The sequence below is a fragment of the Melopsittacus undulatus genome, chromosome 7, assembly GCF_012275295.1.
Source record: "Melopsittacus undulatus isolate bMelUnd1 chromosome 7, bMelUnd1.mat.Z, whole genome shotgun sequence".
NCBI classification, from domain to species: Eukaryota; Metazoa; Chordata; class Aves; order Psittaciformes; family Psittaculidae; genus Melopsittacus; species Melopsittacus undulatus.
Window position 1 is genome coordinate 54,731,378 of NC_047533.1, and position 12,618 is coordinate 54,743,995.

The 12,618-nt window shown below is 40.4% G+C and overlaps 1 protein-coding gene across 1 annotated transcript in view; it reads left to right on the forward strand.

Annotated features, from left to right (window-relative positions):
• EGF (epidermal growth factor) overlaps window positions 1–12,618 on the forward strand; it is a 60,986-nt gene that overhangs the window by 28,018 nt on the left and 20,350 nt on the right. The window contains exons 10-17 of the mRNA XM_005148689.3: window positions 631–756; window positions 1,769–1,905; window positions 3,788–3,936; window positions 5,548–5,652; window positions 7,470–7,693; window positions 10,489–10,656; window positions 11,416–11,565; window positions 12,009–12,158. Coding sequence (XP_005148746.2) covers window positions 631–756; window positions 1,769–1,905; window positions 3,788–3,936; window positions 5,548–5,652; window positions 7,470–7,693; window positions 10,489–10,656; window positions 11,416–11,565; window positions 12,009–12,158 — 1,209 coding nt within the window. The remainder of the gene's footprint in view (window positions 1–630; window positions 757–1,768; window positions 1,906–3,787; window positions 3,937–5,547; window positions 5,653–7,469; window positions 7,694–10,488; window positions 10,657–11,415; window positions 11,566–12,008; window positions 12,159–12,618) is intronic.

Below are 12,618 nucleotides of genomic sequence, written 5' to 3' on the forward strand. Positions count from 1 at the left end.
CCACACACCTTGAAAAATCATCTTCCCTTTTTGCATCATTTACATACTGTGGACCGTACTGCACACATAGGTTCAGTCGGTGCTGCTGTTTTGCTATGGACAATTCCCTGAGGAAGCTCTGGCTGGCAGTGAGGCTAGAACCATTGTGCAGCCCCAGGAAGAAAGAATAGTTTCTTTTTGTATGAAATCTTGGTTTGAGTAATATAAAGTCTCAATTCACCATCCTACTCTAACTTCTAGGGAGAGAATGGCATTAACTTAATGTTTCTTTGGATGGAATGCGAAGTATGATAAGGTTATTATGTTATTGTAGGTGGGGTGAGATTTACATGGGAGAGAGTTTTCTCTGAAATAACGAAGACATGGAAGCTGTCATCATGTATATCCTCTCCCCACTCCATCTTGTGTTGTAAATTTTCAGGAAAAACTCTGGAAAAATGTTGCTACTTTGCTTTCACTTCATTTGATTTCTGCTTTCGGCAGGAGGAATTTCAGTAAATCTACAAGTCACTGAGATGCTTTGCACTGTAGAAATTCCTAGAGATTCATTCTTTCTCTTATACCTCTGATTTTATGTCATTTTTTTTTCTTAGAATGGCAAAATTAAGTTTTTCAAATGCTCTTTTTGAGGTTGTACATCTCCAGATAATGGTGGCTGTAGTCAGATATGCTCTTCACTAAGTCCATTCTCCTGGGAGTGTGCTTGTTTTCCTGGATATAAGCTTCAACGAGACAGAAAACACTGCACTGCTATAGGTTTGTATCTTGTTATGCCTGCGAATTTCTGACAATGAAAGCATAAACATTTTAGAGTGCTTTAAAGTGGATTGAATAGTTTGGATCCATTTTTACACTGGTTTTAGGTTATTTTGTGAAACTTGGGAAATACTATTTTTTTTTTTAATTAACCTCTTTTAGGAATATACTGGAACAAGAAGCAGTGTATGTTCAGTCTCCCTCATGGAAGATTCGGTCTATTATCCAACTTCTGCATTTCACTCTGGGCTCCTGTAGTGCAGAGATCTATCTGCACTCTTCATGGTTTTGTGCCTTTATATAAATATGGGTGTAGTTTCTGCCCAGTGTTACAGAATTGTGATTGAGGTGTCTACATTTGGAGAACAGGTCTGGGGATAGTCTGCACTACTATAATCTGTCCTACAAGTACAAGAATATTTCTCCCTCACTGGCCCCAGAAAGCCCAGGTATTTGATGTGCATGTTTGGGTTTCGGATTCCAGACCCTTCTGTTTCTTCAGAGAAAAGGGCAGACCCTGTTGAACAGCAAGATATGAGCAATTGCGTGAGAGAAGAGCAAAGACAAGTCTGTGATTTGTTTCTGGGACAAGGGAAAAGCTTTATTTTCTTTTTTTTGAGAGCAGCATTTTTCTTGCTTATACTGTGGAAAGCTTCACATGTGCAAAAGTCAAGTGTTCTGACATTTGTGGTGTTACTGTGAAATGCAGAGGGAAGATTGTCTTGAGGCTAAGTCACTCTCTGAAATGCAGGAGGACTAGTGGCTTCCCTTAACGCAAATCTTGAAGCTGATCTTGGGCAAGGCACTGATGCTGAAAATCTATAATTATATTTATCTTTGATTTCTGAGTCCCGTGGAATGTAGGAAAAACGCCTTCATTTCTTTGTGTTCCTGGTCCTCATTTTGTCTTCTAACATTGCTTACTTACAACGTTATTTAGGTAGACTAGACACAAACTAGAGCTCACTTTGAAACTAGTGGAATTAACATCTGTGCACATTTTCATCACCAGGTCCTAAGCCATTTTTGTTATTTGCAAATGGCCAAGATATCCGACAGATCAGTTTTGATGGAACGGATTATGCAAGTTTACTTGACTGGCAGATGGGAATGGTCTTAGCATTGGACTCTGACCCAGTGGAAAACAAGGTAAGGCATTAAAAATGAGAGGATTTTGAAGTGTTGCAAGGACAAATGGATTGGGCTTTCATGTGCCTTAACCCTTCTGCTGTCAGTGATCAGATTACACGTTGTGCTGCTCATTGTTCTGTTGCCTGTCCAGAAGCACAACTGCTACAGGATGTCAAACGCTAGTTGTAGTTTCATCCTTTATTCACTGATTGACTGTTGATGTTGAATGTACGTTGACATGGATAATTCATGGAGAATTTGGATTTCTAAATTCATTGCAAGCATGATATAATTTTCAAAGAACTTTTGTATGATTGATAGTTTTCTCCCTTAAGACTTCAGTACTGTTTTATGGAAAGCTATCTTGGGCTTTTTCTTCACTGGGTAGCTATAAAAGCAACAGTATCTTTTTTTCTGTACAGCTAAATCCCATGATCCCTACTAAATGTAGGAGTAATCTTAACAAGAATTACGTCCTCTGTCCTGACATTATTGAACAAAACTCTCAACACTCACTGGATTTATTGCTCTTATAAAGTGTTTTCGTTATATTTCAAGATGTTGCTGTTGGGAGTCTCTTCTGCATAAAGAGTTGTTTGTGCGGCTGTGTCACAGTGCCCTACTCCTTACCTGCAGAGTTGGGAAGAACAGGCGTTCAACTATGCTTTTCTAAACCTTATGTGGCAGATATTTTTTTCCCATGGTGGGACTTGTTTACACTGTAAAAGCATTACAAAATGATACTGGATGGTACAGTGGAAGCTGATGAGGAGCTCAGTTGACTTGCTGGACACATCTCAAGGTCTGGACAGACACAGCTAAACAAGTGCGAATGTTAGCAAATCTGTGCTACAGGAGGATCATTTCAGGCACTGCTGGAACATCGCCACTTGCTCCTGAAATAGGCCTCTGCTGGGAAACTAGCATTTGTTGGGTGCTGTGCTGAATGTAATTTGGCTGTGTTGGTGACAGTGGCTGTGCACTGTTGTCCACTTCAGTAGGGAGCTCAGCATGACAGCACTGTTGGCAGTGAGGAGGTGAGGTGACACGCAGATGGCACTGAGATGAGGTGTAAGGTGAGCTACTGCTCAGCATTGCTCTGTGCTCCCCTGGTAATTGAATTAGCTGGTTTAATGCTAAAGGCCACCCTCCTGCTTTGTTTGACCTCATGGTTAGCATCAAAGCAAAGTTGTCTTGTTGTTACCCTTTGCAAAGAAAGCCTCAGCATTACTTTGCACATGGTTCTGCCAAATGGTGTTTGGCTCCATCTGGGGATCAAACACAAGACAATTTTTTCCCTCACACTTGGAAAACAAACTTAGTTTCCCCACCAGCAGAAAGCTTTTATTTTGACCCAAAACTGAGAAGCCTCTTCTATAGATGTTAATGTTTTACAGAGCAGAGACCTGGTAAAACATTAAGACAAATGAAGGCTGAAAGAGGTGGAGGAAAAAAAACAATTAGAAACAAATTATATAACTCATTTCCCCTTCCCAGCTCCTTGACATACACACACTACTACTCCCTCCTCCCCACTCCTCCCTATTTAAAATGAGCAGCAGTGCTTTTGCCTGCTCCTACTTCTGCTTCCTCAGCTGTGCTTCATGTGAGGTAGCTGCTCAGTGAAACAAGACCACAGGATATTCAGAGGTCTGTATATAGGGCAACCAGGATTTGCAGCTAAGCACAAACTGCCTGTAGAAGTCATCCTGGTTGAAAGATAAGTGCCTTTTTATTTGATCAGGGATCACAGGTTACCTGTGCAGCCTTTTTGTGAATAAGCAGTTTATGGAACTTTCAAAATGAAAAAGTTATTTTAAAATTGGAATTATCAGACAAGAGAAATGGAGCAGAAAGTGAGATGGGAGCTAACAATGCCTCATCTTCTGTTTCTTCACAGATTTACTTTGCCCACACTGCCTTGAAATGGATAGAACGAGCTAATCTGGATGGCTCAAATCGTGAAAAAGTTATTCATGAAGCTATAGATATACCCGAAGGCCTTGCTGTGGACTGGATTAACCGTAAATTGTATTGGACAGACAGAGGGTACATGCTCCACAGTGCATTTATGTTGAAGCATGCCATATAATATTTGGAATAAATGACTGGTGATACAGAAATAGCCGAGATATCACTCTAAATTCAGGAACACTTCACATTTTGATTGGGTAGCTGTAATCTCAAGTATATACAGTTGGAAGGTTCTTTAAAACTGAAATACTGGAACTTTACTTTGAGTCTGCTATTGTATTTTTATCTTTGTCTTTCCAAGAAGCAAGAATTTGGACTTGATTGCAAGGAATCTAAAGGATGTACTGCCATATATACATATACATATGTGCACATGTGCATGTGAATATATATGTATACACTCCTATTTATATATATGTACACTGCATGTGTGTATCTCTAGGTATATCTTTATATATATATATATATAGTTAGATAAAAATATTGAGTATTACTGCACTGAGTACATCTTGGGCAGAAGTCAGCATTGTTGACAGCTGCAATCATGCCCCTTTAAGCTAATGGAGGGCCTTTGTCAACTATCTTAGATAAAAGAGGAAGGATCACTGGCAGACAACATGAATTCACATTTCAGCTGATAACTAACTTTACGTACAGAGAGAAACAAAATTGACCTTTGGTGAAAAGACAGTGTCAGATCAGAACACATAATGAAGACTCCTTGAACAGCAGTCACCATGTTTCAGTATGACCCATCATTTATTAGTCGATAAAAAGTGGGTTTGAATGTCCAGATCACACTCCTTCTCACTTTTATATATACTGCTAGTCCTCTTCCTTGCTATAAGGTACAATCTTGTATTGCACTCCTAGATAAATACGCCACTGCTTCTTCTGAAATGGGAAATTGTGGTGCTTGTCTCTGTAAAAGAGTCAAGGATGAAGCTGTGAATTTTTGTCTGCCACTTTCTTCTCACTCACTGCATTTATATGTATTCCACATTTGCACATATATATTTATCCTTCCATCTTTGTGCAGCCTTTCTTTGTAGGTTCAGAAAAGCATGGAAGGATGTAGGCTTGCTTTCAGGTAGAGCCTGGTATCTGCTTGGCGAGGTGAAGCTTGTAGTAACAAGTACAGTTTTCTGAGAAAAAGTTGGATTGGGAGACTGATAATGTGTATTCTGTACTTGACTCTGCCATGGATTTTATGAGTCCTTTTTATCAAAAGGTCTTTAGCTTCATTCTTTCCTGTAAAATAGATAAAATAAGTAAAACACTTGGCTATTTCTGAATGAAAAATGCTATGTAAAAGTTCTAGTTTAAAAATTCTTTATACATTTGATAATGCCATTCAATTAGGAGCTAGTTTTCTGCCTGACTCCATTTAAAGCTAACATTTATCTATTAGCGATCATACTTCCAACTCATTATCTGCCCAAAGAAGCAGAACTTCATGTCTCCTGCAGAGCAGCAGGTATTTTATCATCTGGACCAGATAATGAAGCTGTGACATGAATTACTTGTTGATAAAATTACTAGGCATCCCACATCAGCAGGATTATTTCCTGTCGTTGCAAAGTTATTTATTACAGTTTGTGCTGAACTAAACCAAGGCTAAAACTTGGTACGTTAGGTAATTAACAAGATAGCATGGAGGATCTAAGAATGCTCTGTGTGTTGCAGGAAGGCATGCATTGAAAGGAGCAATCTGAATGGGATGCAAAGAAAAATGATCATCTGGGAGGATATCTCTCAGCCCCGAGGGATTGCCATTCACCCATTTACTAAGTAAGGAGTAATAAATGTAGTTAATTGTGTAATACTTGGGGAATTCTCTTAAAAATGAGCATGCCAGCCTTGCCTTTTTGGCAATCTAAAAGTGCACTGGTCTCGTTATAATAGTCACTGTCTTGCAGAGTTATGAGAACTGCAATGTGTCATTCCTAGGTTTCTTTTGTGAGTTGGGATGTGTTCACTTCTCCTATGGATTAAAAAAAAATACCAGAAACATTAAAAGATATTGTATGCAGTTTAAGCTAAAGTAATGCACAAGCAACAGAAATTACCCTGACAGCTGGAAGTACCACTCTACAAACTTTGATGGTTCTCTATCTATTGGTGTGAAGAATGTAGTTTTTAAACTACTTAAACCAGTAGTTCCTACAAAGGTTTTTTTTGGGCCATGTTTCAGTTTTTGAGGAAACTAAACCAGACCTACTGTTGTAGGGGTTTGTTGATTTAAATGCACCTTATATCTTCTTACCTAGTGCTGAGATGATGACAGGAGTTTGGAATGTTTAAACTCTTGATGAAATTCTGGCTATTTTAATCAAAGGCAAAGCCCCATGGATTTCAGTCGATACACCCCCTGTAGTAGCATGTTTTTAAATCTGTTGGATTTTTTCTTTTTCTTTCTTTTTTTTTTTTTTTAATGTTCATATCCTGCTATAACTAAGTACTGATGAATCAAGGAATGAAGCGGAGAGAGAAGCGTGTTTTGTTAGCTTCATGCTGGACATATTAAAGATCTGAAAGAACCTCTTTCAGTAGAGGTTGAACGCAATAGAGACATTTGTAGGAAAACATTTAAGAACAGGTAGTTTATGGGAGATTTGCCTATTAGAATTACTGGAAGAGGCAAAGCTATTCTACAAGAGGAAAAGGAGGGAAAAACGTCACTGAAACCTTCCTTATTAGAAAGTTAATGGTGAAGGGAGGAACAGCCATTGTAGCAATGTCCATAATTGTAAAGTCAGTATTGAAGGGGGATCTGAAACACAATTAAAGCTATTGAAAATACCGATCCCTGCATTGGCTAAAACAAAACTGCTTATGTAAATAAAGCTAAAGTGAATATGTGGGTGAATTCAGTAAACCGGACAGAGGCAGCTGCTGCCTGGGAAGGCTGGAGTCCAGACTTTAGAAGTAATTTGTGGTTTTGGCTATCCCCGTATTGAGCTTCCATCAAGCAATGTATATTCATTAAAAAATGGGATGTACTCAGCCAGCAACACCGAGGACCCTAGAAGGGGGACCCTGATGATCATGATTTTATGAAAAGAAGAAAAGAGGCTGGGCTTGATACTGGTTTATTAAAACACAACATCAAAAAAACCCACAACTATCCAACTGAAACAAATCAAAATAAACCGACAAAAAACCCTGAGGACTTTTGATTGCTTTCCATGGGTGGCAAGTAGTTTTGGTGTAATTTGTGCATTGCTAAACCCTTGCTTAGACAAGGGGCCTGCTAATGCATCATCTTCTGTTGTCTGTGTTTGCTAAACTGCTCTCAGCAGTCATGCAGAAGACACAAAAAGCAGATATGAAGAGCTGGCAATTAGCATAAGCAGGCATTGTTGTTCAAAGGTTTTGTGCCAACAAACAGAGCGAGGATTCTGCATAAATCCCAGTGTAATCACCTGGAGTCTTATGGCAAGTGTGAAAAGATCAGCAGCCAATATATTTGCTTGAAGCATGCAATTTTTCTCATGTGCCTCAGGCCTCTATTGCTCTGATCTGACCTTTCTGCTTTGAAAGAACTCCATGGAGAGGAGGACAAACATTTACTTACTGACTTCCTGTATGCATTTTGTTTTCTAAAGGAGATTATTCTGGACTGACATGGGGGTCAATCCCCGGATTGACAGCTCTTCATTAGAAGGCATTGATCGCCAGGTTATAGCCAGCACTGGTCTGGTGTGGCCCAGTGGAATAACTCTTGACTACTTAGCTGACAAGCTGTACTGGTGTGATGCTAAGATGTCCGTGGTTGAGAGTGCAAACCTGGATGGTTCTGGTCGTCGAATTCTTGCCCAGAATGATGTAGGTGAGGCTTTGATAATTACCTATTGCTGCTTGTCAGTGGGCCTGTGTGTCTGCACATGTGCATGTGAATTAACCAGCCAGTGGCTGTGGTGTATATTCTATGGAGCTCTCCGATGAGGTTAATGGCATCAATTAGTTCTTCATTCTGTAACCTAGTTGGCTTTAATGCATTTTAGCAAAAGAACACATTTCTAACACTCTCTGCTTTTACTAATCAATCACTTTGCATTCCACAGACAACTCTTCTGCCTTCACAGTAAAATGGAAAGAAAAAGGGTTTTAAATGTGGTTTGCTTGTTCTGTGTATGGCTATTTAGTGTAATTCAGATTTTGCTGTGTTTGTTACACCAGTGAATTATACTTGCATAAGCTGGAAGAGAATTAATCTTGGCTGTTAAGGTCTTTGAGCAACGAATCTGCATCTTCATAATGTTGAACACTGAGATGGCTCTAAATACACAATAGACACTGACTGGAAAACTGATTTATGCAATATGCTGGTAGTTGTTATGGCAGAGATTTCTATTTGTGACAAGTAACTTTTTCTTGAATAAGAAAGCAGAAGTATTAACAATGAGGAACCGATGCCGTACCACATCTAAAGTAAACCATATATATAAGAATCTTGTACATGGCAAATTAGTTTTTGGAGAGAACAATTCCCTTTGTGCATAATATCTTTCTGGGGACAATTTCGTTGTTGTGTATACTAAACATAGCAGACTGAGGACTCTTGGCTCAGTATCATGATTGCCATGGGTAAAGACTCTACAGTTACTCCATCAAGCAGCTGCTGCTCTAGTCTGTGCTCTGGGAAGGTTTGCATTCATCTCCTAAGCAGATACCCTCCCACTTGTTTGAAAGTGAGCAGTGTGAAGTCTTGAAACAAGCAGTGTTCTGCAGTTCTTAAGACACCCAAAGGCCTGGACAGAGGGTCTTCCCAGCATTCCTCTCTTTCCCCCTGCTCTGCATATTCTGCTGTATGCTCACCTTGAAACTGATCTGCAAAGGAGGACCCTGAAGCCTGTTGAAAGTATCATTGTTTTCCTCCACAAGGAATGAGACGATGTCTTCTGGGGAGAAAGCAGAGGAGGAGAGCTAAGAGCAGTGGAGGAAAACAGGGTGTGGGAAAGGAGGACGGCTTGAAGTACTGATATGGCTATTTGAAAGTGGGAGAAAAGGACATCATCACCTATGTGGAAAGAAAGGAAGAAAGTGCAGAACTATGGGGGTATGAATTTAGGAATGCAGGAAGATTTGATAGCCTGGATGTTTTGCCAGCGCTGTTAGTGAGACCAGAATTCAGCTTCTGTCCTTGGACAGCTGTATACTGGAGGACAGGAAGGTGGCATCCCTTCATAGGCATTTAACATGGTATGTTTTTTTATCACAGGAGCTCCCTCTAGTGCCCCTGTACCGAGAATTCGTTCAGTATAGCTGCATACAAAATAGTTAAAATTATTCCTGCTCTTTCATCTGTTTTCAACTGCAAGTAAAACAGCCTATAAGAACCCACCTAAGGCAGTGAACAACACAACCATTCCTTTTGTTTAGGCAGTGAGCTCTGTTTGCACCCTTGTGGAAAGGGTACATGTGGTTATTCATTTTCGTGATCCTGTTATCTCCATAGATGGTACTACACTTTTGGTTTTAATCCTTAATATATTTCTAAGCTAAGACGTTAAGGAATTGCAAGTCAAAGTGGGGTGTTTGTTGATAGTGCATGCTATAGATCCCAACATTGTGAGGATGGGGGCAGTACCTAGATCTTGGGCTAGTTGTGCAAATTTCATGGAAAGAAAAACCAAGAACCACACTCCACCAAGCATGGTTCAGTGGAGGTAGTGAATTGCAAACAGAATAACAATATGCTCTTCAGTTTAGCAGTTGAAGACAGTGTTGTAGAATTTTTGTCATGTCTGAGTGGGTTTTGCCAGTTTATTTATGGTGTGTATTTAAGATATACCAACACATATTCCTTCTCCAAGGTTCCTGTTGTAATCAGTGAAAAGAGAGGAAGTTACCTGCATGATCTACTGCATTCTGTGGATTGTGTTAGCTGTTACTATTAGTTAGTTGACTAACAGACAGTAGCTAACTAGTCACAGCCTACTGCTGCTAGCTGGCTGAAGTGAGGAAAATTGGTTCCCCTTCTGAATTTTGCACTGTGAAGAACTGGCTAGTGAATGTCTGTGTATGTTTATATATACATGTGGCCTACTGTGTTGCACTTGTTTGTACTTCTGGCGCTTGCAGAGACCACACAGTGGCTTTGGATCATACCATGAGTCAGTGGCTATAGTCTCTGTAGCTCCCAGGCTGCCCTGTGCTGGTACACTTGCAGGATGATACATGCCATGAGCTCTTCTTCTTGCTGCTATGTGAAGACTGCAAAAGGAGCTGTGTACCTCAGCAACTCTGTGCTGGGCCACTTACTGGCAAAGGAGGGAGCTGCTCCACTTCTGCAAGGCTGGTTCCAATGCTGCTTCAATAAATGATGAGTCTAAGGTAGAAGCATCTTGTGAACTTGATCTGGTTGGAGGTCACCAGCAGTGTAGAGATTGTACTGAGTCAGGCAAGTGTCATAGCCTCCTCTGCTAAGAACATAAGTAACATGTTCTCATGGTCCATCATTCATGGATGCTTATCCCACCCCATGAAACATCAAGGTGGAGAAGAGGCTATGGCTGTGCCACTGTGTTAGAGGTAGACCTGTATGTAGATACTGCTTTCATTTACATGATTTCTTGTGTGTGTTCTACATATGTGGAAATGAGAAATCTGATTTCTTTGTAGGCCACCCTTTTGATGTAGCAGTGTTTGAGGATCACCTTTGGTTTTCTGACTGGGCTAGGCCATCACTAATGAGGGTGGACAAGAAGACCGGCCAAAACAGGGTACGTCTTCGAGGCAGCATGCTGAGACCCTCATCAATGGTTGTAGTTCATCCTTTGGCGAAACCAGGTATACTGCAAAAATTACGCAGTCATTCCCTTTCAGCCTCCTCTTGTTCACTGATATCAGTAGAATACATGTCCCTGGGGAGAGGATTATCTTCTCAGAAACAGGCACTTCAAAAGGCCTTAAATAGTAAGACTGGCATTTATTGAAAGCATCATCTGGGCATGTGTACCAGGAATGCTAACAGGTCTTGTATACTTATGATCTTGCACAGGAATAGATGCTGATCAATTGCCACAAGGCTAACATACAGCTCTAATTCCTATTTGTCCTCATTTATCAGCACTCCTCACGCACACAAATAATAACAAATGACACAGGGAAAGATTTTGTAAGATTTATTAGTTTTGGATCAAATAGTTTGATTTTCTGTTTGGAGCAATCTCCCAGTAAACAGAAAAATAGGCCAGGGTTGAGAGAAAGTAATTACAGATTCCCTCTGCCTTTGCAGTGTTCTATCAGGGATGTCAGGACTCTAAATATTAAAGGAGAAAAGTAAAGTAAATAATAAAAAAAGTAAAGTAAATAAAATTTAAAAAGTGATGTATGTATTAAATACAGAGTATGTGAATCTGCTTCTGGCCAGGGAATACGGTGAGAATATTTATGCTTTACTATATGCATCTTTTTTTAAATTAACCAAAAAAAAGTTCTATTTTTTGTCATTTCTTATTTGTTTTCCAACTGCTTCAACTCTACCCAGTGAAAAGGAAATGCTGACTGAAGAAGCAACTTCTTAAGTTACCTGTTTTTCTGCATTAGGGGCAAATCCTTGCCTTTATGAGAATGGAGGCTGTGACCAGATCTGTGAAAACAATTTTGGAGTTGCCCATTGCACATGCTATCCAGGATTTGGGAAAACTCAAGATGGAAAAGCCTGTCATGCTCTGGATGCTTCCAACACAACAGCAGGTACATTCCTTCAGCACCAAAAGAAAAGGACACTTCTCCCTCCTCCCGAAACCCTTGAGAATCCTAATAGCATTGAAAAATATTCACCTTGGTCTACATAACAAATGATGGTTTCTCTGAAGAATGAAAATACTGGGGTGTTGTCCTGGGATAATAGCATGTTGTCTGACCATTGAAAATCTTCCCTTGGCCCAGTATGAGATGTGTGCAGTGCTGACAAGTATTGTGAGCAGTGAGTTGCATTATTTGCCTTTTGTATTTGAGAAACGCCACCAGTGAGTGGTTTTAGGAATAATTTGAGGCCAGGAACAGGCTAGTCTGGAATGATACGTTTATTTTAAAAGAAAACAACTGTGATTATTGCAAAATTGACAAGTGATGGAAAATCAGAAAGTTAGTTCGATAGATTTAAATGGTCTGTCACTTTTTTCTTGTCTTTTTAGGAAGTGTCTCCCCGCACAAGGAGGTAATGCCAATGGCAACACCAGACACCTTGCTCCAGAGAACACAAACCAGTGGGATATTTGAGGATACAGACAGTGGGGAAAGGCAGAACACTGGTGTTTTCTTGAAGGCTGAAATCATGGTATCAGGTAGAGTTTGATGATTGTCTTCCTTCTATTTACTATGAGGCTCTGAACAGGTTTATAGAACAGATACTTTAGCTCCACCTAGACAAAGACAACAGCCAACCATATCCTGGGCTGCATCAAAAGGAGTGTGACCAGCAGGTCGAACGAGATGATCCTGCCCCTGTGCTCTGCTCTTGTGAGACCTCACTTGGAGTATTGTGTGTGGTTCTGGTGTCCTCAACATAAAAAGGACATGGAACTGTTGGAACAAGTCCAGAGGAGGGCCACGAGGATGATCAGGGGACTGGAGCACCTCCTGTATGAAGACAGGCTGAGGAAGTTTGGGCTGTTCAGCCTGGAGAAGAGAAGGCTGCGTGGAGACCTCATAGCAGCCTTCCAGTATCTGCAGGGGGCCTATAGGGATACTGGGGAGGGACTCTTCATTAGAGACCGTAGTGACAGGAAAAGAGGTAATGTGTTA